At 40.8% G+C, this 22,863-nt stretch overlaps 1 protein-coding gene across 4 annotated transcripts in view; it reads left to right on the forward strand.

Annotated features, from left to right (window-relative positions):
* Positions 1 to 22,863, forward strand: part of RNF145 (ring finger protein 145) — a 45,441-nt gene that overhangs the window by 6,595 nt on the left and 15,983 nt on the right. For all 4 annotated transcript variants that reach the window (XM_054168356.1, XM_054168354.1, XM_054168355.1 and 1 more), the window contains exons 2-4: positions 2,420 to 2,633; positions 14,296 to 14,404; positions 20,492 to 20,583. In XM_054168356.1, the coding sequence (XP_054024331.1) occupies positions 2,450 to 2,633; positions 14,296 to 14,404; positions 20,492 to 20,583 (385 nt within the window). In that variant the 5' untranslated portion in view covers positions 2,420 to 2,449. The remainder of the gene's footprint in view (positions 1 to 2,419; positions 2,634 to 14,295; positions 14,405 to 20,491; positions 20,584 to 22,863) is intronic.

Below are 22,863 nucleotides of genomic sequence, written 5' to 3' on the forward strand. Positions count from 1 at the left end.
GTGTGCGTCAATTTGGGGAGAACAAATCTTCAGCTTAATTTCCATGTGCTGAAGGGAGAAGTTAATGAAAATCTGTATTGGGAGTAATTAAGGAAAGTGAGAACTTAAGTGAAAATTTCCTTCTTGTCCTATATGCTTGGGTGGTGGTGGTGACTTGAAAAGGTTTGGCAGTTACGAGAATGCCATTTGAAATCAGGTGGTGGTTGTCACTGTTCTTTTGACAGCAAACACCTTTAGGCCAGTTCCTGCCCACCTCCAAGCCCTGACCTATCTAGAAAAGTAACCTAACCCCCCCCCCCCCCAAAAAAAAAACCCCATCCACCCAACCAAAACCAAAGAGCAGGCAGCTTCATTTCAAAGTTTTAATTAATTTTACCAGCTTGTCAAACCCAGAGATATTTTTTTAAAAATACCAGGACATTTAAAATAATTTGCCAGGATTTGTGTCAGCTGTGTGCTCAGCATGGGCTTGTATGTCAGTGGGCAGCCTGGTGAAGCTCTGTGTACAATCTGTGTAGCTCCCGACTTCTTGTATGACACCATCCATTTAAACTTCATCTTTCACTCATGCTAAGTGTTGAATGCTGATATGCTGTAGTAGGTGCTTGGGCAGTGGTTTTGGTTGTTCTTTCTAAGTATTTGTAGTCTTCTGGCTGACCTTTTAATTTGTGTCGGGATGCATTGAGAAATGCTTGTGTTGTGTGGGATGCCCGATACAGGGGGAGGCACTTCCTGCACCAGGGGAAGGATGTGCTGTCTATGGGGTTTGCAGATCTCTTGCGAGAGTGCTGTAAAAAGTCCCTGCATTTATGTAACTTGAGAAGTTAAGACTGGGGACTAGATGATGGGGCAAGCAGCTGCCTTGTAACCTGTGGTTTCCTGAGCCAGTGTCAGTTTTGATCTGCCCTGACTTGATCTGAATGAATTTTCTGTCGTCATGCCTTGGCAAGGGTCAGGATAGCTTTAGGTGCACACATGGACAGTTTATTGTAGCATCTTGGCCGTGGCAAAACGAATAAAGGGTGAGGAGTGTGTTCCCATAAAAGAAGGAAGATTCCTTTTGTTGTTGTTTCCATATATGAGCATGGTTTCATTTCATGCTGTACTTCCATATTGGATTCATAGTATAAAACTTGTACAACTGCAAGAACTTTTAAAACTTACCCAAGGACAATATGAGTAAAGTCCTGTAAAACTGTATTTAAAATGTACACTTACAAGGGCAGACTTTTCTGTTTCCTTTGGTCAAGATGCAGTTCTTTCTAGTTGTCCCCCTAGTAATTGGGATTGGGAGCCTTTTCTTAAATCTGACCTCATCTGAAAGCCAATTGCACTGCAGATGATTGTTTTTACTTGTTTGAATGGCTATTCATGCATAAAAATGTGCTGGGTCATCCCTGCTTTGGCCTTGAATATTTCAGCTGTACTTCTCTTATCCAGTGTATGAAAGTGGCAGCTCACAGATACAGCCTGGGGTGGATGCTGTTCCCGGGGTGGCCAGGTGGCAGTGATAAACCCAGCACTTTTCATTTAGGATCAACTGTCAGTCTCAGCTGAAGGCAGCGCTCAGACAGAATGTGGAAACTGATCCTTTTGCCCTTTAAAATTGTCCTGTTGGTGACTGTGTCTCTTGAGAAGCTGTTGTGGATCAGCAATTAAGGAAAAATAAAAAGCACCCTTCGTTGTCTTGCATCATCCATCTCTGATCATAAGCTCCAAAATTAAATTACCTTCTACTGCTCAGGACTAAGGATAGGGTCTTTTGTTTGTATGATTTCTTGTGGTGAATTGCACGACTGAGCAGAACAGTTGGATTATTGGTCCTTATCTAAACCCCACAGCCCTCAAACTCCATAAATACATACATTTGTAGATGTTAATGAATGCCACAATTTATTTATTTTTTTTTTAATCTTGGCTATTAAAATATTTCAATTGGCATTAAGGAAGACAATCTACATTTGTTTTTTAAGAAGTGTTTTAGTTGGTGGTTATTTCATTTGAGAAAGATAAGAGACTGCCTCCACTCAACACTGTTTCTAAATTTTGTTGATGTTTGCTTTCTAAAGCTTATTGTCTTAGTGTTGGTGTAGTACCTGTTACATTGGGGTCTTGGATACTACAGTAGTGCAAATAAGAATGAAGGTCTGTTCAGTCAGTGCACACCCTTTAACTGCTTTTATGTCATTAATGTCTTGCTCCCTGCCTTCCCCATGTTACACTATCACTGTGGAAAAATTACTACCAAATTGACCTTTACATAGCGAAAAACCAGAAGCTGTCCTGTCTGGATTTAACTCCATTGATTCATTCAGTCGTTTGTGGCCACACGGGAAGCCCCATTCATATGATCACAAAGCCTAATAGCTGTACAGTGCGATTGATCTGATTACTCTTCTCTGTCTTGTGCTATTTACAGTCTGCTGCCACTTCACAGAAAGGGAAGAGAATGGCTGCAAAGGAGAAGTTGGAGGCAGTATTAAACGTGGCCCTAAGGGTCCCAAGCATCATGCTGTTGGATGTCTTGTACAGATGGGATGTCAGCTCATTCTTCCAGCAGATCCAAAGAAGTAGCCTGCACAACAACCCTCTCTTCCAGTACAAATACTTGGCCCTTAATATGCATTATGTGGGTAAGTGTGCATGTATTCAAGAGAAAACACTGAGTAAGCACCATTTTGCTTGCTAAAGGAATTTGGTAACAGCATGATAACATATTGATTACTGGAAATGTCGTGATAATATATTCATTACACTTCTACTTCAGGGACTGTTTATATTAACAGTAAAGAAATCATGTCTAGGGAATTCTAATGAACTTTCATTATTTAGTCTTGAATTGTAAAGAAAGTCAAACTGCTGTCTGGAAACATGCTGGTGGCCTGAAAGAATAGCACAGTGACTTTGGCCTGTGGCTGGTGAGAAAGCTGCTGTGAAATGCTGTGCAGACAAGAAGTATTGTAACTTATGTCGTTGACATTAAACAAGAGACTACTGAAAATGTTGCCGAGTTTGGGCTGTCACAATAGCACCAGAAGGTTACCTCTTACAGCTGTATGGCTATGGCTTTTCAGTTTACAAACATGTGAACTGTATGTACGCTATGAGGTGACAAGTCCTTGTGTTTTAGATACATGGACAAAATTACAAACACGGCTCAGGGAGCTGAGATTTGAACTTTGGCCTGCAGGTCTGGCTCAGTAATGCTAGGCGTCTGTGTTTTGGAGATGAAAGAATTGATGTTCTGGGACCTGCTCTCCAGGTGGTTATGTGATTCAACTGGTGACTGCACACAGGGTTAATTAGGGATTGGATCTAGGTTGTTGAGGGTGCTAGTCAATGAGTACTGCCTAGCTTGAAGAGAAGTAACTAGCATATAATTTTCCCACTCTGCAATGTTTCTTCCTTGTAGATGGCTTTGGCAGATAAAGATGTACTGCAGTCAGCTAAAGGAAACTTCCTTTAGTTAAGTTGTTAGAGATCTGTGGTTTTTCAACATAGCATGTCCAGGTTTTTAATCCTGACTACAAAAAAAAGAAAGTGTTGGCATATGACATTTTTAATCTATTAAATGTTTGTTGTCTGGAAGTTACTCACTGCCTTTAAAACCACCTGTGGCTTTCTTTGTTACAACTCCACTATACTCATGCTGGAATAGCAATGTACTTTTAAGTGGGTTTACAGTTCTGTGCCCTTTTCAGGTGTTTGTAGGAGAAAGCTTGTTGCTGGTGACTTTGACACAGTACCAGGGTGGCATGTAACTACAGCTGTCTCTCATGCACACAAGTATGCACACAAGTTTATCAGCTCAGTTTCTAATACCATGGGCTATTGAGATGTGGGTAATTTCCAGCTGTGATACAGCCCCACTTTATAGTAACTTATTAACCTTGTCCTTGCTTATGTATGTTGAGATGCACCAATAAAAGCACTACAGTAGGTGTTGTTACCAAAGTGTTTCTCACTTGCATTCTAGTTTAGTACTAAATCAGTGGATTCTGACTTTGCACTCTCCATACAAGTGATGCTTTTGTGCTGTTGCACAATCACTCAGCAGTTCTTTCACTTTTTGCTTTTACAGTGCAGAGTGTCTGTACCTTTACTGCTCCAGCTGGTAGCTGCTGATCAAGAAAAGTTTAGAAATCATCAAACAAATTGCTTGCTTTAAAAGTTTTCCAGGCAGTTTCCAGTGACAAAACTTTGCTAGTAATTTTCAAATAAAGGCGATTTATGTAAATTTCTTTGTTGTTGTTTAGGGTTGTTTTTTTTTTAAGCTGTGTCAAGTGTGAGGCTGGGCTAAATTAATTTGCATGTCTACATGAGATTTTATATAGATTTAATTGCATCAATTTATTGTATAACCTTAGTTAACATGACATATCAAAATATATTAATTTGATTTATAAGGGAAACTTATGTACTTTTCCACCAGTTTTGGAAATTAAGCTTCTTTGAAGCTATGCTGGCTAACTGCCAGTGTGTAATTTAAATAACAATTTACCATTGCTGTGTTTCAACATGCTAGTCTTTAGGATTTGTTTTATTTGGGGGAGGAAAATCCTGTTTATATTTGCAGTTGGGAAACACAGTGCCAGCAAATGTTGTGGCAGCTTTGCAATATCAAACAATTGTTGGATTTCTTACAGAGGCAGGGTAAGATTGGACTTGATGATCTTTGAGGTCTTTTCCAACCTTATTGATTCTATGATTCTAAGATACCATGTTACAGAAGTGCTTCTAGCAGCTTAGGAAATTGGGTGCATTTGTCTTAGGCAGATACTTAAGGATCTGATTAGAGAGCTGTAAAAATCAATAAATTCTACCAGTTGAGCTATTGAGAACATTTTCCCAAGCTAAGGATCCACAGCTGGAAATTTGCTCAGAAACTGAGGACTTCCAGGAGTATCTTTCCTTTTTAAATACACTCATTTTCTTCCATCTGTTTGACTTAAAGTGTGAAAAGCCAATTGTTTGTGATCAAGTGATGATGTTATAGTGTGGTTCACATTCCAGTTCTATGAGAATATAATAAAACTCTCTAGGATGCAATTTGCCCTTCAACACAACTCTCCCCTTTCATATCTTTACATGAAATGGCCCTTATCTGCTTCAGTGCAAGAAAATACTCAGTCCTGATAACCACTAAACCACAGGTTCCACTGCATGAAAGGTAACAAAATATGCATAAAGCAATGTAAACAGCACAGATAAACGTCTGGTTAGAATTGGTCAATGTAAGTAAACAGATTAATTTCATATCAGAAAAATGGCAAGTAATTTTATTTATTAACTTTATCTGTTGATTGGCACTGTGGGTACTGTTTTGGCAGGTGTACAAGGCCTGTGAATGGCCTACAGTAGTAACAGCTGCTACAGGTATAACCTGGTTTCGTTTTGATTTCATTAAAATAATCCTGTGTAAATTCGAAGTAGCCTCTACTTCTGGAGAGATCTCTGCTGCCTAAAATGGCTTTCTTCTCCAACCACTGTGCAGGGTAGTGTAGCACACGCTGCTACTGCCAGACTGAAGTGCTTTCTGCTCTGCAGAGTAGCTCTGAGAGCATAGTCACTTTTTTTCGTTCTTGTGATGAAGGAGGAAGAAAAGAGTCGAAACCCTGTAATTTCCTCCTATGAAGGGTAAAGCAATGCTACTTGTGCTAACTGGTAAGTAAGCTGAGCTAGATGGGAAGAACAGAGTCATGAGCTTAGCCTGTAATCAGTCAGACTGGGAATTTAAGTCACTGTCACACTGTAGGCAAAAAAATGCACTAACTATATGCTGTGTTGTTACCTAAGAATAAAAATAAACCAAATTTCCTCTCTTAAACTGTGTCCTCTCAAAAAAAAAAAAAGGCATTGGGAAAAACATAAGGACTCTGTTTAAGTACTTGGAACAGGTGTAAGGAGTGTCATCTTTCACAACTGTTCCTTGAACTGCACCGTTCCTAACCTAATCGCTTGGTCACAATCACTTTCTAGGTGTGAACTACTTGGGATTAATGCTGCTTTTATGAAAGAGGCTTGAGGAAGGAGAAACCTTCAAAGCTACTGCCATTGTGTGTGCTGATTGCTCGCTACTTAGGTCTGGCCACTTTCCTTTAAGCTCTTGTGCGTTAATTAGATGTTTTATTGGGATTGCTTTTTTCTGATGCCTTTCTTCTTAAGAGGGGAGGAACGTTACTCTGATGCACAACAAGAAGTGCTATGCGAGGCTTCAGCGTGAGAAGAAAGAAGCAATCAATTCAAGAGGCTACATGACTAAATGTGTAATTTAAGTTAATGCATACAAAGATGAAGTGCTGCTCAGATTCGGCATCGCTGGGTTTGCTATCCCGTGTCTTCTATCTCTCTCCTGCCAGCAGCATTTAGATAAATGGTTAGCAGAACTATTTTCTGAGTGTTACTATTTTAAAATGTAGCTATTTTTAACCAAATGCAATTTTATGACATGGACTTATGTCTTTATTTCTTAAAATTACTTGCCATGTCTTCACATTTTCTTCTCCAACAAAATGCAGTGCATGCTGTGGTTGGTAGATGTGGTTGGTAGACTGGAAGAAGGTAGAGAGTATACTCAAAATACAGCACTCCCTTTATTCTCTTTCCAGCTCTAGAGGCTGACAATTCCTAAACTGTTTCCTTAGTGTCAGCTTTTCCTAAGCAGCTTTCTCAGCATGTGGTGGGAACTATTCTGTATAAAGCTGGTTTCACTTTTTTTGGCAACCTACATCACTTTTTCTATTCAACAAAAAGAAGGCAACTTGCTTGGAAGGCACCTAAAATGTTGAGCTTCAGCTGATGTCTTAATGACAGCATGGTAATTCGTGTTCATAATTTAGAATACATTGTGACTGTGTGCATTTCTAAGGTTTCACTTCTGTGTCCTTTCCCAGTACTCAGGTTCTGCATGGTTGTAATTAGTCCCAGAATTCTGATCATTAGGTATGCTGTGTTATAGAAACGGCCTCGGAGTCATATGGCAGGATGAGAATCAAAAGTATTCTGTTTGCTCAGACAGCACAGCAAATATCTGCAAGGAATTCAGTCCTTGGATTATTCATACTTAGTGCCTGGTCTGTTAAATGTTTGAAAATTTGAGGAACAGCTGTTGAAAGTGATGGCAGCACCCCAGTAAGGAGTGAATTGGTGTGTTGGCATTGTTTTTACTGTGATGTGCAGATGTTGATAACAGGATTTCTGATCTCTCTTCATAGTTGCACTGTGCCATGACTGGGTAAATACTAATTTCCTTGTGCTGCAGGTATGTTTAGATGTGTGCTTTCTCAGTTTAGAACTGATTTTTCAACGCTTTCTAAAGGGCAGAGTGTTTGCCACATTCGAAGTGCAGAACTTCTTGGAAGGAATACCAGTTGTTTGGGCAGCTCTATCTGAGTGGGAGGGTGAGGAAGAGGTGTGCCTTGGCACTGCTATGCGAAAACATCACTCTCTAAAGCTGCAATATATCTTGAAGTACACTATTTTTGTGCTGCCTTGAATAGATATTCAGTTAGCCATGGTCAGACAGGCTGGATGAAAGGATTTTGGCATTAAGTGTTCTCTGGTTTGACTTCTAGCTGATTTCAGTGGAGCAAGTTTTTTATGAGCCCTGTGCTGGAGCCACACTTGCTGCAGGAGAGGTCCTTCTGCATGGCAGAGGTTCTGTGTGACGTTGCTTTTTTTAGGAGAGTAGATGAAGAACTGGTCTCACTCTCAGGAGGACAGTGTAGCCATCCCAGTGAATTCAGAGGATTTAGTTTGGCTGAGTTACCTTTCCCAAGATGCATAATATGAGTGAGGATGTACAAGAGCTTTTTGTCTCTCCTTTTGCATGACTTAAAAATAAGTGACTGTTAGGGTTTCTTCTGGATTTGAGCTAGCCTCCAGTGAAGATGTCACAGAATCTTCCTGGTAATTTATGCATCATGTCTTTAACTCTCTGAGCTCTAATGGATATCAGTTAAAAGTCATCTACTCTTGAGACAATGATTTAGACATAGGCAGTTTATTGAATCTATGTGTAAACTGATGCACAGTTGGTGTGGTGACTGGTTATCCTGAGAGTTAGACACTCTGAAATAAAGGTACCAATTGTTGTTGTAATACTTTTGCCTCATCAAATACAGTTTGTCCTGTGTTACTGGTACGTTAATCTCATGTCCAGAAAGCTGTCTGATTAAACTGAAATGAGGGCACTCAAGAGTTAGGCTGAAATGAACGAACTGAACAGTGCACTGATCCTGCACTGAGTCAGGAGGAGCAGGAGTTTTGGTGGTGTTCTGTGGCTCATGACTTGCTGCTTCACAGCAAGTTGCATTGCAATCCATTGTAAGATGGACCCTTTAGCCTCCTAGGATATGGATGAGTGGGAATTTAGGGGCCTTCAAATTAATTTCCTGGTGGCACCCAAGCAGTTGTGCTGTTACTTTCTGGCTCTTCAAGGGATGGTGTGGTTTTATTAAGAACTGTTACGAACTCTTTCATGTGCAAAGTACTCATTTTTAGATTACACCTGCAGGAAACTTCGAGTAATAATGTGAAGTGGACACAAGGGGTCTGCAATCATGCAAATGATCACTAAAATGTTTCATAAAAGAAGATGAGTTGCAACTTTGGCCATGCTCTAGAATCCTCCGTTGTATGCAGCATGTCAATAAAACTCAGCTGCTTGAGTCAGGAAAGAGGTAATGTGGAGTGAGAGAAGCTGGGAATCCTCATGGTGGGAGACAATATTCAGAGATTGCTGAAAGGCAATCAGTGAGCTGCTGCTTACCCTAGCAATGAGTGTTGCACAGTCAGAGGTTTTCATCTAGCTGAATCAACAAATTGTAAATGAAGTCCTGAGCTAGTTAATACATGTGTTCTTGTCTAGCAATGTATAACTTAGCTTTTCTGCTAATTATTGTTTGTTTTCTCCAGCGGGGCCTGAACCTGTGCTGTCTTGCAGGAGAGGCAGTAGAAGTTCTCTGCCTCTTTATGCTCCTGCGTCAGTGGTGGGTCTATGTATTTGTAAGGCTGACATAATAGGTCTTCGATAGCAAGCCTTATAGCTGGAAGCCTATGGATGCGCTTCAGTTTCTTGGCAGACTAGCACCAGGGCACTACTGTTGTATTCAGGAGAGAGTTTATTCTGTCTTGCCTGTGTCTTTTTTTAACCTGTGTTAGAATGGTTTCTTTACCAGGGCAGGAATTTGGGCTTCACTGACCCTGCTGCTTGCACTTAAGCAGAACTGTATTCAGTGGGTTCAAAGGCACAATACACCAAGCTCCAAGAGTGTCAGTAGCATGCATGGCCTAAATCCAGGGAAGGGAGTGCTCATTGCAGACCTAGAGCTGAGAAAGCTTTGGATGGGAAGCAGGCATTAGTTACTGTTAACCCATGTCTGAAGGTTACCCAGTAAGACAACCGTTTCTCAAACTGTAAATCCTTGTGTGTGGAGAATCTCTCCAAAGGGATATAGATTCTCAACAACATGTGTTCCTCCAACAGAGGAGGTGCAAATGGCAACAGAATGTAATGATTTAGATGAGAAAGCTGCTGTGAAAAATTTAATTTCCTGGTTCTTTGTTTAGAAGTACAATCTTGCTTATGCTCTACACTAATTGTATAATTTGAGTGAGAACAAAAGGGAATAGAGTTTTGCTGCTGGTATGTCTGAATTTGGCTTTCTCTGTCCTTTCTTCTGCAATGAGGCAGTTTGGTAATGAATTATTTGCCCCTTTTTTTTTTTTTTAAACATGCCTTGGCAGAAGCATGGCCAATAAAAATGAGGTTGGTACCACTTTGGGAATAAGGCTTCTGCAGCAAAAATGTACATATTGCAGTATGAAGTGTGTTGAAATCTCTCTCTTATCAAGGCACAAGAGGGAATTGTAAATAAGACTACTTTAAATGTCTCTCATTCTCCCTCTCTTCAAAATCTAACAATTGGAGCAAATGGCTGCTTCAGAGTGAACATTTGAATTCCAGCCCAAACTCATGAGCAGTGGAGTTCATTGCTCAAGCTTCTGCAGTAACCTTGGCTCTCTCATGCTGCTTCCTGGTGCAGTGTTGTAAGCATCTGTGCTGTTTGGAATCCCTCTGTTTAAAAGGCATATGTGTGATAGTAATCTTCTCATCCTTTGATTTATTTTTGGATTCTTTTTTTTCACTCCTTCAGTGTTCCCTGCTATGTTTTGGTTGAAGTTGTGATGGTGTACAGAAGAATGACCTTCTGTGGCTTCTTAAATAGTGCTACCTAACATGGCTGTGTTGCAGTGCAGTTACTGCCCTCAAAAACGTCTTCCATTGCAGAAATTGTCCCAGCACCACACAAATACATCATCACATGGCCAAGGATCAGACTTTAACATGATAAAAGAAGATAAATGTGGCAGAGATTAAGTGCAGATACAGTAAACAGGTATTCTTAGGCTATTTATAGAGCAACAGAGGAATAAAAGACTGCATAACAAACTCCATTTAGTTCTCCACCTGAAGGTGAGTCATGGGCTATAGTGAGAAAGGTTCAGAGAGATCACCCCAATATGTGGTTGTGCCATGTGAGTTGGCCTGATGAGAGAATTGTTTCTAACTAAGCAGTTAAGAAAACGTAGAGAGTACAGCAGAGATGAGGTTTTAAGAATGTCTGGAAATGGTGTGGGAGCTGCTGGAACTGGCTCATGATGCTGTAATGTGGTGCAAACTCGTTAAATGTCCTCAAGGAGGTTGTGCTGAAGGGTTTCCCTCTCTTGCCATTTATATGTTTGGTAAAAGGAAGGTGGTGAACAGAGGAGTTCTGTTAAATACAGGTGTTTGCTAAGGAAAATGGTAATGCAGACTCTCTGCTGTGTTGTGTTAACTAGAAGTTAACAGTTGCCAGAAGGAAGCTGTTGTGGTGCCATGTTTCAGGACCCTTTAAGAAGCTCAAAATAAGTCATAGACTCACATAATCATTGAATGGTTTCATTGAAAAGGACCTTTAGCAGCCATGTAGATCAACCCTTCTGCAGTGTGCAGGGACATCTTCAACTGGATCAGGTTACTGAGAGCCCTGTCCAGCCTCGCCTGGAGTGCTTCCAGGGATGAGGCATCTGCCACATTTCTGGGTGACCTGGACCAGTGTTTTACCATCTTCATTGTAAAAAAACACAACAAAACAAAAAACACCCAAACCAAAAACATTTCTTCCTCATAATGTAGCCTTAATCTCCTCTCTTTTACTCTAAAACCATCACTCCTTCTACTGTTGCTACTACCCCCATTACAAAGTCTTTCCTTTTCTTTCTTATAAGCCCCCTTTATTGAGGTGCTGCAGTAAGGTCTCCCCAGAGCCTGCTCTTTAGGCTGAACAACCCCCACTCTCCTGGCCTGTCCTCACAGCAGCAGGGTTCCAGCTCTTGGATCATTTTTATAAATCAAATGGACACTGTACAGGAACCAGTGGTGGTTACTGGTACGATCAAAGAAACTATCGGTTATTTCAGCTTTCGAAAAGACATCTCTTCAGACAGGTGTGCAACTTGTCATATCTACTTTATGAAAGTAGTTGAAAGATGCTCTTTAATGTTAAATTTTATATTTGTATATGTTCTAGATCTGTGTTTTTAAAAAGATAAGTAGATGGCCTTTGTCTCTCTAGCATCGCTGCTGACGTCCAAATTGATCTTGGCTTGGCATCCTATGATTCTGCTGCAATTTCCTAGAAGCATGTTGCAAGTTACCTTCTTGAAGACTGAACTGTTGGTAGAGTTTTACAGAGGTGGCTTATCGAGGGTGGCAAATGTTAAACAGTGTGACTGTTTGAGGCTGTGCCTTTAAGGAGGGGGCACTCTGGCTAAATGTTTATAAATATTCTGTATTCTAAATGAATTTCATTGGTGAATTATGGGGGAGTGAGACCGTAAGACCCAGAGTGGCTGGAACTTTCGTTTTAGTTTCCTTCCTTCGCTCTCCCTTCTAGCTGGACTGCTTCTGGCCAAAATAACAGATAAGTATTGATAAGCTACTAACCCCCCTGTACCCAGGCTGCCTCGGCTCCTGCTAACACCCCTCAGCTCTTTCTACTCCTTTTTGGGGAAGAAGGGAGGTAGGGGGGTGAAGGGGGCACAGGGGGAAGGCCCCTCTCTCAGGGGTCTGGTTTCTGTTTTTTGTTTCTTTGCTGTATATTTCTGTAAATATTGTAAATTCTGTATATTTGTGTACATATATTCCCTGCTGAGCATTGCTTTGTAAATACAGCATCCCCTTCGCTTTTTATTGGCTGGGCTAATTGTGTGTTTTTTTTCCCTTTACTTCTTCTTAGTGGGGGAGGGAAAGCTGGGACTTTCCTTTCAACCCACCACAAATAGCCTCAAAGTACTGCTGCATAAACAATGTCTGACTCTGAAATTGTCTCTTTTTCAAATATGGGACCATGTTCTCAAGCTGGTTTAGAGTAACTGGTTGTCCCCATTACTAAGGAGTGCCTGATCTAGAGTCACTTTGAGCTTTTAAAAAAATAACTTGAAATAATGTATAAATTAACTCCATTTAAAAAGTCTGTGCCTAGTGTTGCTGCATAGATTGATGAAACTGTGTGCAATGTGACTGGTACAGCTCTAAGTGTCACTATAAGTTCTTCTATAGCATTTTGGTTTTAGCTGCAGAGAAGTTGTTAGCAGTTACTGGGATTTTTTTCCTAAGTGGATTTCAGTGCTGGGCACTTGAGCTGACCTTCAGAAAGAGCACGAGTGCCCTGCATTGTGATGGAGAGCTCAGAAATAAAGATAAGTAAGGGCACCATGTGCTGGGTTTTTGACCTGCAGTCTGTCTGGGAAAGGGAACAGAATGGACATGTACCACTCGGTTCTGAAAGGGTCTTCAAAGTAGGGGCTTTGTTTAAGGATCCAAGTAAGAGCATGTATGAAAAGAAGGATCAGTGCTCTGCTTGTTAGAGAGGCTGCGGAGCAGCCAGGCTATGGTCTTGAAGAGTAAAGCTTTATCTGCATCAGGTCCTTTTCCACAGGATTACTACCAGGTGGGCAAGAAGGCCAAAGGCATCCTGGCCTGTATCAGGAAGAGTGTGGCCAGCAGGAGCAGGGAAGTCATTCTGACCCTGTACTCAGCACTGGTCAAGCCACACCTTCAGTACTATGTCCAGTTCTGGGCCCCCCAGTTTAGAAGAAATGTTGAGTTGCTGGAATGTGTCCAGAGAAGGCCAACAAAGCTGGTGAGGGGTTTGGAGCACAAGCCCTATGAGATAAGGCTGAGAGAGCTGGGGTTGCTTAGCCTGGAGAAGAGGCTCAGAGGAGACCTAATTGCTGTCTACCTGAAGGGAGGTTGTAGCCAAGTGGGGGTTAGTCTCTTCTCCCAGGCAACCAGCACCAGAACGAGAGGACACAGTCTCAAGCTGTGCCAGGGGAGGTTTAGACTGGATGTTAGGAAGAAATTCTTCACAGAAAGAGTGATTTGCCATTGGAATGGGCTGCCCGGGGAGGTAGTGGAGTCACCATCACTGGAGGTGTTTAAGAAGAGCCTGGATGAGGCACTTGGTGCCATGGTTTAGTTGATTAGATGGTGTTGGGTGATAGGTTGGACTTGATCTCGAAGGTCTTTTCCAACCTGGTTAATTCTATTCTATTCTAAATGCTAATAAGAAGTAAAGAAACTACTGATATGAATACCAATAAATCCTGGGCTATGCCAAATCTTGTCCTTGATTTATGCAACACTAATAGCTTGAATGTGCTTTAATATTGCTGGTGTGGAGAACAGCCTGTGTGTCTCCATGCTTCCAACCCAAATGGTGGGCATACAAAAAGGTGTCTTTAAACCATGAAGATGCGGTGGAAGAATTAAAATGTGTGATGCTAATCAGCATGGAACAGTGTCCTGTGTGTCCTTTACTTGAAGAAGAAAAAAGGATTTTTTTTGCATCAGTTGACTGGGTTCAGATGGATAGGGAAAAAGCCCTGCAACACTGAGCTCTCACTTGGATAAAGGGATACCTAGGCCCGTCTTCCCTTTGTTACGTAGGTTATGTTAATTTAGTCATTAAAACACTGTGGATCAAGTCCATTTCTTGACATCTAGATGAAATCTTAGAGAAGCTGCTTCAGCTATTTCTGTTCATGAGGGGAAAAAAGGAAAAGTGGCAGATTTTTGTGTGTGCTTTGTGTTTTGATGAGAGGAAAATGTAGGTAGGTACGTGAGTTTCAAGACCAAATGAAAACACAGGTGGTTAAAAGAGATCTGAATAACTTGAGTGTTAATACATGTTAAGATACTTGGAATTAGGTAATGTTGTTTGAAATTCCAACCTCTGCTTTTTGTTACAGGTTACATCTTAAGTGTTGTGCTCCTAACTTTACCAAGGCAGCACCTGGTTCGGCTTTACCTGTACTTCTTAACTGCGCTGCTGCTTTATGCTGGGCACCAAATTTCCAGGTAAGAATGAGTGGGTTAATTTCAGTTTGGAGATTAGAAAAGTTGCTGGTGTTTTGTTAATACCTTGTGTAAATGGGATAGGTCTGGTTTTGTGGAGGCCTTTTTTCTATGCTAGGAACCTAAGTAGATCTTGCTGCTCTTTTGTCTTGAAAAAAAAATACAGAATTAAATATGCAGTGAGGTGGTTTTGGTGTGTGTTCATTGATTTAAAAGGAATTTTGACCTACACTTCTGTAGAGTGTAATGTCCATTAACCTGAGGAGATAAAACACTTACCACACAACTAAATGTGGCCTCTGATGGAGTAATCTTAGTTACTCGATGGTTTGGCTAACATGCTTTCAGCACTGGAGCATTCTGCAAAGCAGATGTTTTCTGACTCTGAGAGAAAATAGAGATATGGAAGATGATAAAAGTAAAACAATAGTGGGGTTTATTCTTAAATTCATCTTGGCTTATGTAGTGTGTTTTACAGTGAAAACAAAAAAGGCAGAGCAAAATGAAATATAAAAAATGAAATGCAGAGCAAGAGGCTGAAGAGCTCTTGAGTTGAACAAGACAGAGTCAATCATCTTCTTTTGGCTTCAGCTAAATCTGTTGAAAGCCAGCATAAACTGTCATGCTGACAAGAAGTTTAATTGGAACCAAGGAGAGTGCCATCACATTAATGGTTTCACATGGGAAGTTTTGCAAATATGGACTTGAGCCTGATTTATTTTGGTGCCTGCTGATGGGAAGCATTTAAAAATGTGGTTTTGATTGATTTCAGTGAAGTAATAGGTTTGTTATTTCTACATCAGAATGGTTGTTTTAAAGCATGTGCTGGGCTATCTTCTACTCTGTGTGTTGCAGTTCAGGAGAGTGTTAATGAAGGTTTTGTGGTGACTTGACATGTCACTGTTGTGGCTGTCAGAGTTGCAGTTAATGACTTCCTGAATGGATGAGAGTGCAAGAGAGGAATTATGGCCTCTCATTGCCTGGGTTGGAAGGAAAGAGGGATTTTTATCATCCTCAGGGGAGTTCTGAGGTTTTTATAGATCCAGTTTGTGGATGTTTCTTACGGGGCTGGTGGTTTTCTTATTAGAAAAAGCAACCTGAACATTTTTATTTCAGCAGAGGTTCTTAATTGATAAAGACTACCAGCAAATACCCATGAGATTCAGGGTCGAGCACATTTGCTTTATGCCATTCTGGATCTTTTTGTTACTTAAAAGGAAGGGAGAGGGTGTGGATTTTGATTGCTACATTAAAGTATAGCACAGTGTTTGGTTTTACTACCTTTCTTGTTTGTGTTTCTGTGTAATCTTAATTGACTTCTATTGCTTTGTGAGATTTGAAAGTTTTCAGGCTTCATTAAAACATGTTAGATAGCTATTGCTTGGACTGTTTGGTGTATTTGTACTGAGCTTTCTCTATTTGATACTCATGGAATGACTTAATAAAGACTTTAATTAAATCTTGCATAAACTGGCACCAAAAATATATGTAATTAAAAGATGTCTAGGATTCAAATAGTCTAGCAGTATTCCCTAGCTATTTTGCAAAGCTAATGTAGTTGCTAACAGCTTTGAGTGTGCTTACCCATTCCCTAGATATAAGACTGACTTGGTTTGGAAGGAAGCACCATGTAAGGGGCTCTCAGCAGCAGCCATCTTTGCAGTAGCCTTTCAAAAGAATTTTTGAATCCCATTAGTTCTAGTATTAAAAATAGTAAAAGTGTGGCACACAAGTAAAATGTTAGTGGAGCTATTCTTTCTATTGCCAAAGCTATCCAATTCCAACTGGTGTTTCTATTTAGCAGGCGTGCAGTAGTCACATGTGCAAACTGTTTCTGAGTGGGTTTTGTTAACAATTCAGCTTAGAGCTGAAAACTTCTGTGAGTTGCTTCCATGCAGTACCAGTTGGGATGCTATTTAAGACAGATGAAGAGGTCTCATATTGAGGCCAGTTTGGTTAATGCAAATTATAGAACAAGACCAGAATCAGCTGGCACTTGTGACTTTGCAGTGTCCTGGAAATTCTGAGCTGTTGAAAGACTTCAGCTTTCAGTCCTTTTTTTCCATCCCAGAAATAGCTTGTGGTTCAGCTGCAAGTCTGGGAATATGTGAATTTTATAGTTAAGCTCTGACTTCAGACTTCCAGGTCTGTGTAACCTTGATAAATCACCTAACTTCTTTAGTGTTTGTTTCCTTATCTGCAAGACTGAGAATTACCTTAATGTGTAAAGATTGATTAGATAATGTTTGTGAACACTTGGAGAGTCCAAAAAGATGCTACATTTGTATGGCAATTTGGGTAGAGATAATATACCATCTGTTTATGGTAAAAGGACAAGTCAGCTTTAAAAATCAAAATCCTGCTGCTCCTGAGAAGGAAAATGGATGCTGGTTTTACTTTAAATGTACCTGCACAAATGCCTTGCTTAAAAGGATCACATTTCTTTTCCCTCTTTTCAGCAATAAAACTGGGAAAAACAAATGATACAGTTGTGCAGAAAAGAAATGATGCCATTAAACACACTGTTAATGCAAAACCAACAACAAAAATCACAGCATTATTGTATTTCATGTTTTGTTTTGTTATAATTATTTCAAGTGTTCAGCTTTGAAGAGCTTAGAATGAGAAGATGGGGAGGGAGCAAGAAACTGAGCTGTTCCTTATGGATAATCTTAAAATACACTTAGTTTTAAGGTTGTAGACATTTAGGACCTGTGGGAGTATGTTTGATGTTGACAGGAGAGATTAATCAGCCAAAGTAAATGTCAGCAGTATGAGTCAATTAGGTCAGATAACCACTGTGCCTAATGTCAGTCAATTACAAAGCATATTCTTAATAACAGAAGACCTTTCTGCACTTTGAGTAACAAAAAATGGTTGTGTGTAAAGCACTGCATCTCTGCCTTTGTAGAGCATTGTTGGTCATGGCCATCCCTGAGTGCATGTTAACAGTCCAGCAGTTCAATCAAATGAGGCTAGGAATACATCTGCAGAATCAGCAGCAGGCAATCTCATCTAAGCTTTATTCTTATATCCTAGCTTTCTAAAGTAATAATGTAGTTTCAGTCACTTCATTAACTAGTAAATAATGATTTTAGCATTCTTGTTTTCTTACATTGCTGCAGTAAAGTGAACAATTCTCAAATGTAAAAAGCTGCTGCTTAATACAGCTTTAATTGATCAAAATTGAGTGCAGGCATTTGCTCTTCTCAGCATCTTGTAAGGCACTGCAGCTGTTTGAGGCATCTTCTGATTGGTGTCTGTGCCAAAAGATCTATGTGTTTGTACTGGTAATAAGAGAATCACTGCTTTGACTTTCCTTATTCAGACATCATCTACAAATACTATTTAAAAAATTTAGGAGATGTTAAAACATTGTTTCTGCGAGCTGCTTGGCCTAAAACTCAATTAATGAGAGTTGCTTAAGGAATTACACCAAGTACAGACCTCTGTGCCCACGACTGAATTGGGTAGACAACTGCAAGAAATGTAGCTTGAAGGAATTTGGGTCATCTCCAGGCACGTTTCTGGTGCTGAAGAAGCAACAGTAAGTGCAGCTTTGTTGGCATGTCTTAGCTAAATCGTGTGAGGTCGTCTTGCTGCAGTTGGTATCCTGGAGGATTTTGTCACCTATTTCCTAACAGATAGAAGAAACTTGATGTTTTCACTGCTTTCTGTCAAGTGCTCTAGAAAGCAGCCAGTGTTTTCATCACAAATTGAGGGTGGAACATGAAATTGCTCATACTAAAAGCCATCTTCAGCATAGAATCACAGAATGGTAGGGATTGGGATGGACCTCTGGAGATTGAGTCCAACCCCCCTGCTAACCCAGGTACGCCTAGATCAGGTTCCACAGGAATGTGTCCAAGCAGGTTTTGAAAGTCTCCAGAGAAGGACACTCCACAGCCTCTCTGGACAGCCTGTTCCAGTGCTCCGTCACCCTCACAGTAAAGAAGTTTCTCCTCAAGCTCAAGTGGAACCTCCTGCATTCTAGTTTGTACCCACTGCCCCTTGTCCTTTCGCTGGAAACCACTGAAGAGAGCCCAGCCCCATCCTCATGACCCTCCACCCTTTAGATATTAATACACATTTATAAGATCCCTTCTCAGTCTTCTCTTTTCCAGGCCAAAAAGCTTCAGTTCTCTCAGCCTCTCCTTGTAAGAGAGGGATTCCAGTCCTCTAACCATCTCTCTGGCTTGAGGTTGAACTCTTCAGCATGTTTCAACTGGTGTTACTTTTAGTGTGTCCAGTTTTCTAATGGATTATCCTGTTTGTGTCGCTAATGCTTTCAGAAAGTGCTTTCTGCAGGTTCATGTGAAATAAATAAATGCCCAACTTTGTCCCAAAAAATTAGATCCGTGTGGGTGTTGGAAGGTGGAAAAACCTCTTGTGCTTAGCTGTATCTTGATAGCAAGGGGGAAAGTTCTATCTAGAACCAGTTGTCTTAGGTGCCTTTTCAAGTCCTCAGGTGTTTTTAATTGTCGGTTGCAGTCTGAAGAACCTGTTTCAACATACCTCCCATATACTGTGACACTTAAAATGCTGCAGTGAGTAGGCAGGGTTGTCAGCTGTGAAGAACAGACTTTGAAGTGTTTGTTTTAGTACTTTGAGATTTATATCTCAAATTCCAAAGACTTTTCTTCACCCCCTTCCAAAATGGAATGTGCATACCTTTAGATTAGGGTAGCAAGCTAATACTAGAAGGTATATTTCCACATTGCTGTGGAGAAGTGAATGTTTCCAGTAGCACAGTTACGTATTTTTCTGCACTGAAATAAAACGCAGTTCTTGTGTTGGTTGTGGTTTCTGCTACTGTTAGCCTTGATTGGACCACATCCATTCCCAGTGAGCATGGCTGGCCTCACTGATACAAATAAATATGTAATAAATGCAAGTGCCATGCCCCTGGAGCAAACAGACTCTGCTAGCTCCATGCCAGGTCAGATCAAGTGTGTCTGTCTAGCATTCCTGGCATGTGATGCAGCTAGACATGAATGACTGGACATTGTCAGCACAGGCTTAGTTGTGCCGCTTGTGGCAGAGTTGGGAGTGTCCTAACAAGGGTGGAGTGGCAGCCACCCTGGAAATGGAAAAGGAAGGGTCGCTAGGGCAAGGCAGAAAAAGGCTGGAGGTCTGGGTGCAAAGGGTCATGAGTATTGCCTGCTGTCTCATGGCAGGGGATTAAGGACTCGCTGGAGAATTACTGCAGTGCCGTTCCAGGATTGCTTCCTGGAAGCGCAGAATGCTTGCTCGTAGTGTGACGCTCCCACAATTGAGTTCTATTGCTGTTACATATCTTAGCCTGCTTGAGGGCAGAGCTGAAGGATGATCACCAACAGCAGAAAAATGCCTGGTCTCTTAAGGTTCTTACTTCTTTTTCTTTGGTTACCTGAGTCCACCCCTCCCAGATAGCCTTTCCTGAGAAATTACAAATGTCAGACCCTCAAGACTTATCTCACTGTAACTGTCAGTAATCTGTCAATCCAAGGGTACACATTTAGTCCCCCCAAAATTCCCAGGAGAGAACTAAACTTTCAAATTGTGTTGAATAAAAGGATTAAGAAGCAACTTTCTTCCCTGACTCTGGTTCATGACTGTCGCTTTTTCTTCACACCTATTTTTTAATTCAATGCAAAAAAAGATTGCTAGGTGCAAAATGCTCTTGAGCTTTAAATTGGAAAACCTCTCTGTCCAGCTTGCAAACTCTATGTTTTCACATGGAGCTGGTGAGAGAAGAAATTATGATTAGAAAGAAGAATGCTTAATAAGGACACTTAAAAATGGAATGGTGCTTAAAAGGCTTTGTCAATAAGCGGTTTCAGGCCACGCTCTGAAGAACAGCGTGTATGTCCCAAAGGATTTTTACAGCTATGCCAGTGAGTCTAATTACAGGTAATGCTTCTCTTGCTGAAGTCATGCCTCGGTTAGATCCTTGCATCCGTGAGGCTGCTGTAACAATAGTGTCAATACTGCTTTTTGTAATGAAGGTAGTCGTCTGTGACACAGACTGAACTTGCATGTGTGGAATGTACACACTGCTTCTTTTATGATCAGATGGACTTGAATAGTTTGTGGGTTTATGTTTTGCAGGGATTATGTGAGGAGCGAATTGGAATCAGGATATGAAGGGCCAATGTACTTGGAACCTCTCTCTCTGAATCGCTTCATGACTGCTTTAGTAGGTAAGTGCTTTAAAGATGTGTGGTGCAGGAGGGAGCTTTGCCTCATTCTCTTCACTGAAACCCATGCACGTTTTACCTCTTGGTTTCAAATTTCTCTTACCACTTTTGGTAGCTGTGATTCTTGTTAATATGCAAGAGGCATGAGAGGCTAGGTGTTTCCAGCCTTTTTTCTATGCCTCTGATTCATCCATGTTCTCATACTTGAATCTTTGAAGTATTTTCTAGGTTGGTTTGTCATACTGTGCCGCTATGATGCTCTCAGACTTGCAATCACTTAAGGAGGACTGGGGTGTCTATAATGATCTTTAGGTGGGAAACACAGTTGAAATTACAGTAGTAATGTGAATTTGTACTGCTTTTGGCAATGTAAGTGTTGTACAAGTATTTTTTTTCCTTCATGGATGAACACTGTCATACCATTATTAAAAAAACCCCAAACCAACCAAAACAAAAACCTGATGAAACAGATTTGTGGATGTGTGCAAGGGACCACAGGCTACTTTTTGGTTTTTTGAATGGAGTCCCAGGAATAGTTCTAATCAATGAGTTAAAGAGTAAGAAGTCAATACTACATTTAAATTGTGCATAATTAATGGCAGAGATGACTTCTCTACCTTTGGACTTTCTGTACTCTTCCTTTACCCTTTGAACTTTGGAAGAGGAAAAAAAATCAGTGCTAAGGTTGGCTACACCATACCATATGCTCTGCTGAAAGGATATTGGAATACACACACACCACGTGTGTTCTAAAATTAAGCCTGAGACAGGCTTGGAACTAAAATCTTCCTTAATTCCTTTCACTAAGATCTATGGTTTTCATCAGATTATCGACAGATTTAGTCAGCCATGTACTGTTTGCAAAACTCAGCTGCTTTCTGTTTACTTGCAGCTTCTACTGGCAGATATAAATGAGTTTACAGTATGTTAGGTTTACCAGAATATATCCATCTCCTGTTTGCCTGCATCTTTACTTTCAAATGCAGCATTTGTCTTTGCTTTTAATATTTTTTTTAAAATAGAAATAACATCAGTAGTTTTCAAGGACAGGATATAATTTCCTCTCTTTTCTGAATTTCTAGATATATTTTGCTGTCTTGTCAAATAACTCCAAAGTACAGACTAAAGACTTTAATCTTTAGCATGTTTGTGAGAAAAAATGTCTAATTAGTCCTTTGAATCTCTCTCAGGTGCAATGCAGGGTCCTATGATTAAGCAGAATCTCTCAGAGAGCATCACAAAGCAGCAGGCAGGCCTGGGCAAGAGGAAATCAGGAGACACTGTGTCATTCAGTGACATTTAGTCAGAAGCCAAGCTGAGAGTCAGGCCCGTTACGCTTCATCCAGGTTTTAATTTCCACTGAAAATAAGTGAGAAAAAGATAATGCTAATTTTTATCCAGTGAAAGTTGGCTTTGAGGCTTAACAGCATTTTGTGTAAAGATGAAATACTTTCTCAAGTATGTGGCACACAAACGTATTTGTCCAGTGCAATCTGCTGTGTCTCAGGAGCATGCTACACTGGACTGTGTCATCTGCATAACAAAATGAACACATGGGTGCTTTGCTCTACCATTTTCTTGTATATCCTGCCAGAGTGTTGTGCTGCCAGTACTGTTAATAAAGTCACTGAGTCAGGTGCATGGGGCAGTAATGGTGCTACCAATATGTCTAAGGCTCCTGAAAGTTCTGGTCAGAATTAAGGGAATGATGTATAGTATGCCAGCCAGCTCACAATTTTAGCTTTATTAATGCTTGTATTTGTTAGAGGAAAGGCTGAGGGAGCTGGGATTGCTTAGCCTGGAGTAGGCTCAGAGGAGACCGTATTGCTGTCTACAGCTACCTGAAGGGAGGTTGTAGCCAGGTGGGGATTATTCTCTTCTCCCAGGCAACCAGTACCAGAACGAGAGGACACAGTCTCAAGCTGCACCAGAGGAGGTTCAGGCTGGATGTAAGGAAGAAGTTCTTCACAGAGTGATTTGCCATTGGAATGGGCTGCCCAGGGAGGTAGTGGAGTCATCATCTCTGGAGGTGTTTAGGAAGAGACTGGATGAGGCACTTGGTGCCATGGTTTAGTTGATTAGATGGTGTTGGGTGATAGGTTGGACTTGATCTTGAAGGTCTTTTCCAACCTGGTTAATTCAATTCTATTCTACTTTTTGAATGGGTTCTCGTAGTTGTTTCTTCCCCTGCATCTAATTCAGTCTGATGACTGTTGACTAGGGTTACAAATATGTTCCCAAGTGCTGGATGGAAGAAATAAAGGTCTTTGAAGTCTGCCCCTT

The sequence above is a fragment of the Dryobates pubescens genome, chromosome 16, assembly GCF_014839835.1.
Source record: "Dryobates pubescens isolate bDryPub1 chromosome 16, bDryPub1.pri, whole genome shotgun sequence".
Lineage (NCBI taxonomy): Eukaryota > Metazoa > Chordata > Aves > Piciformes > Picidae > Dryobates > Dryobates pubescens.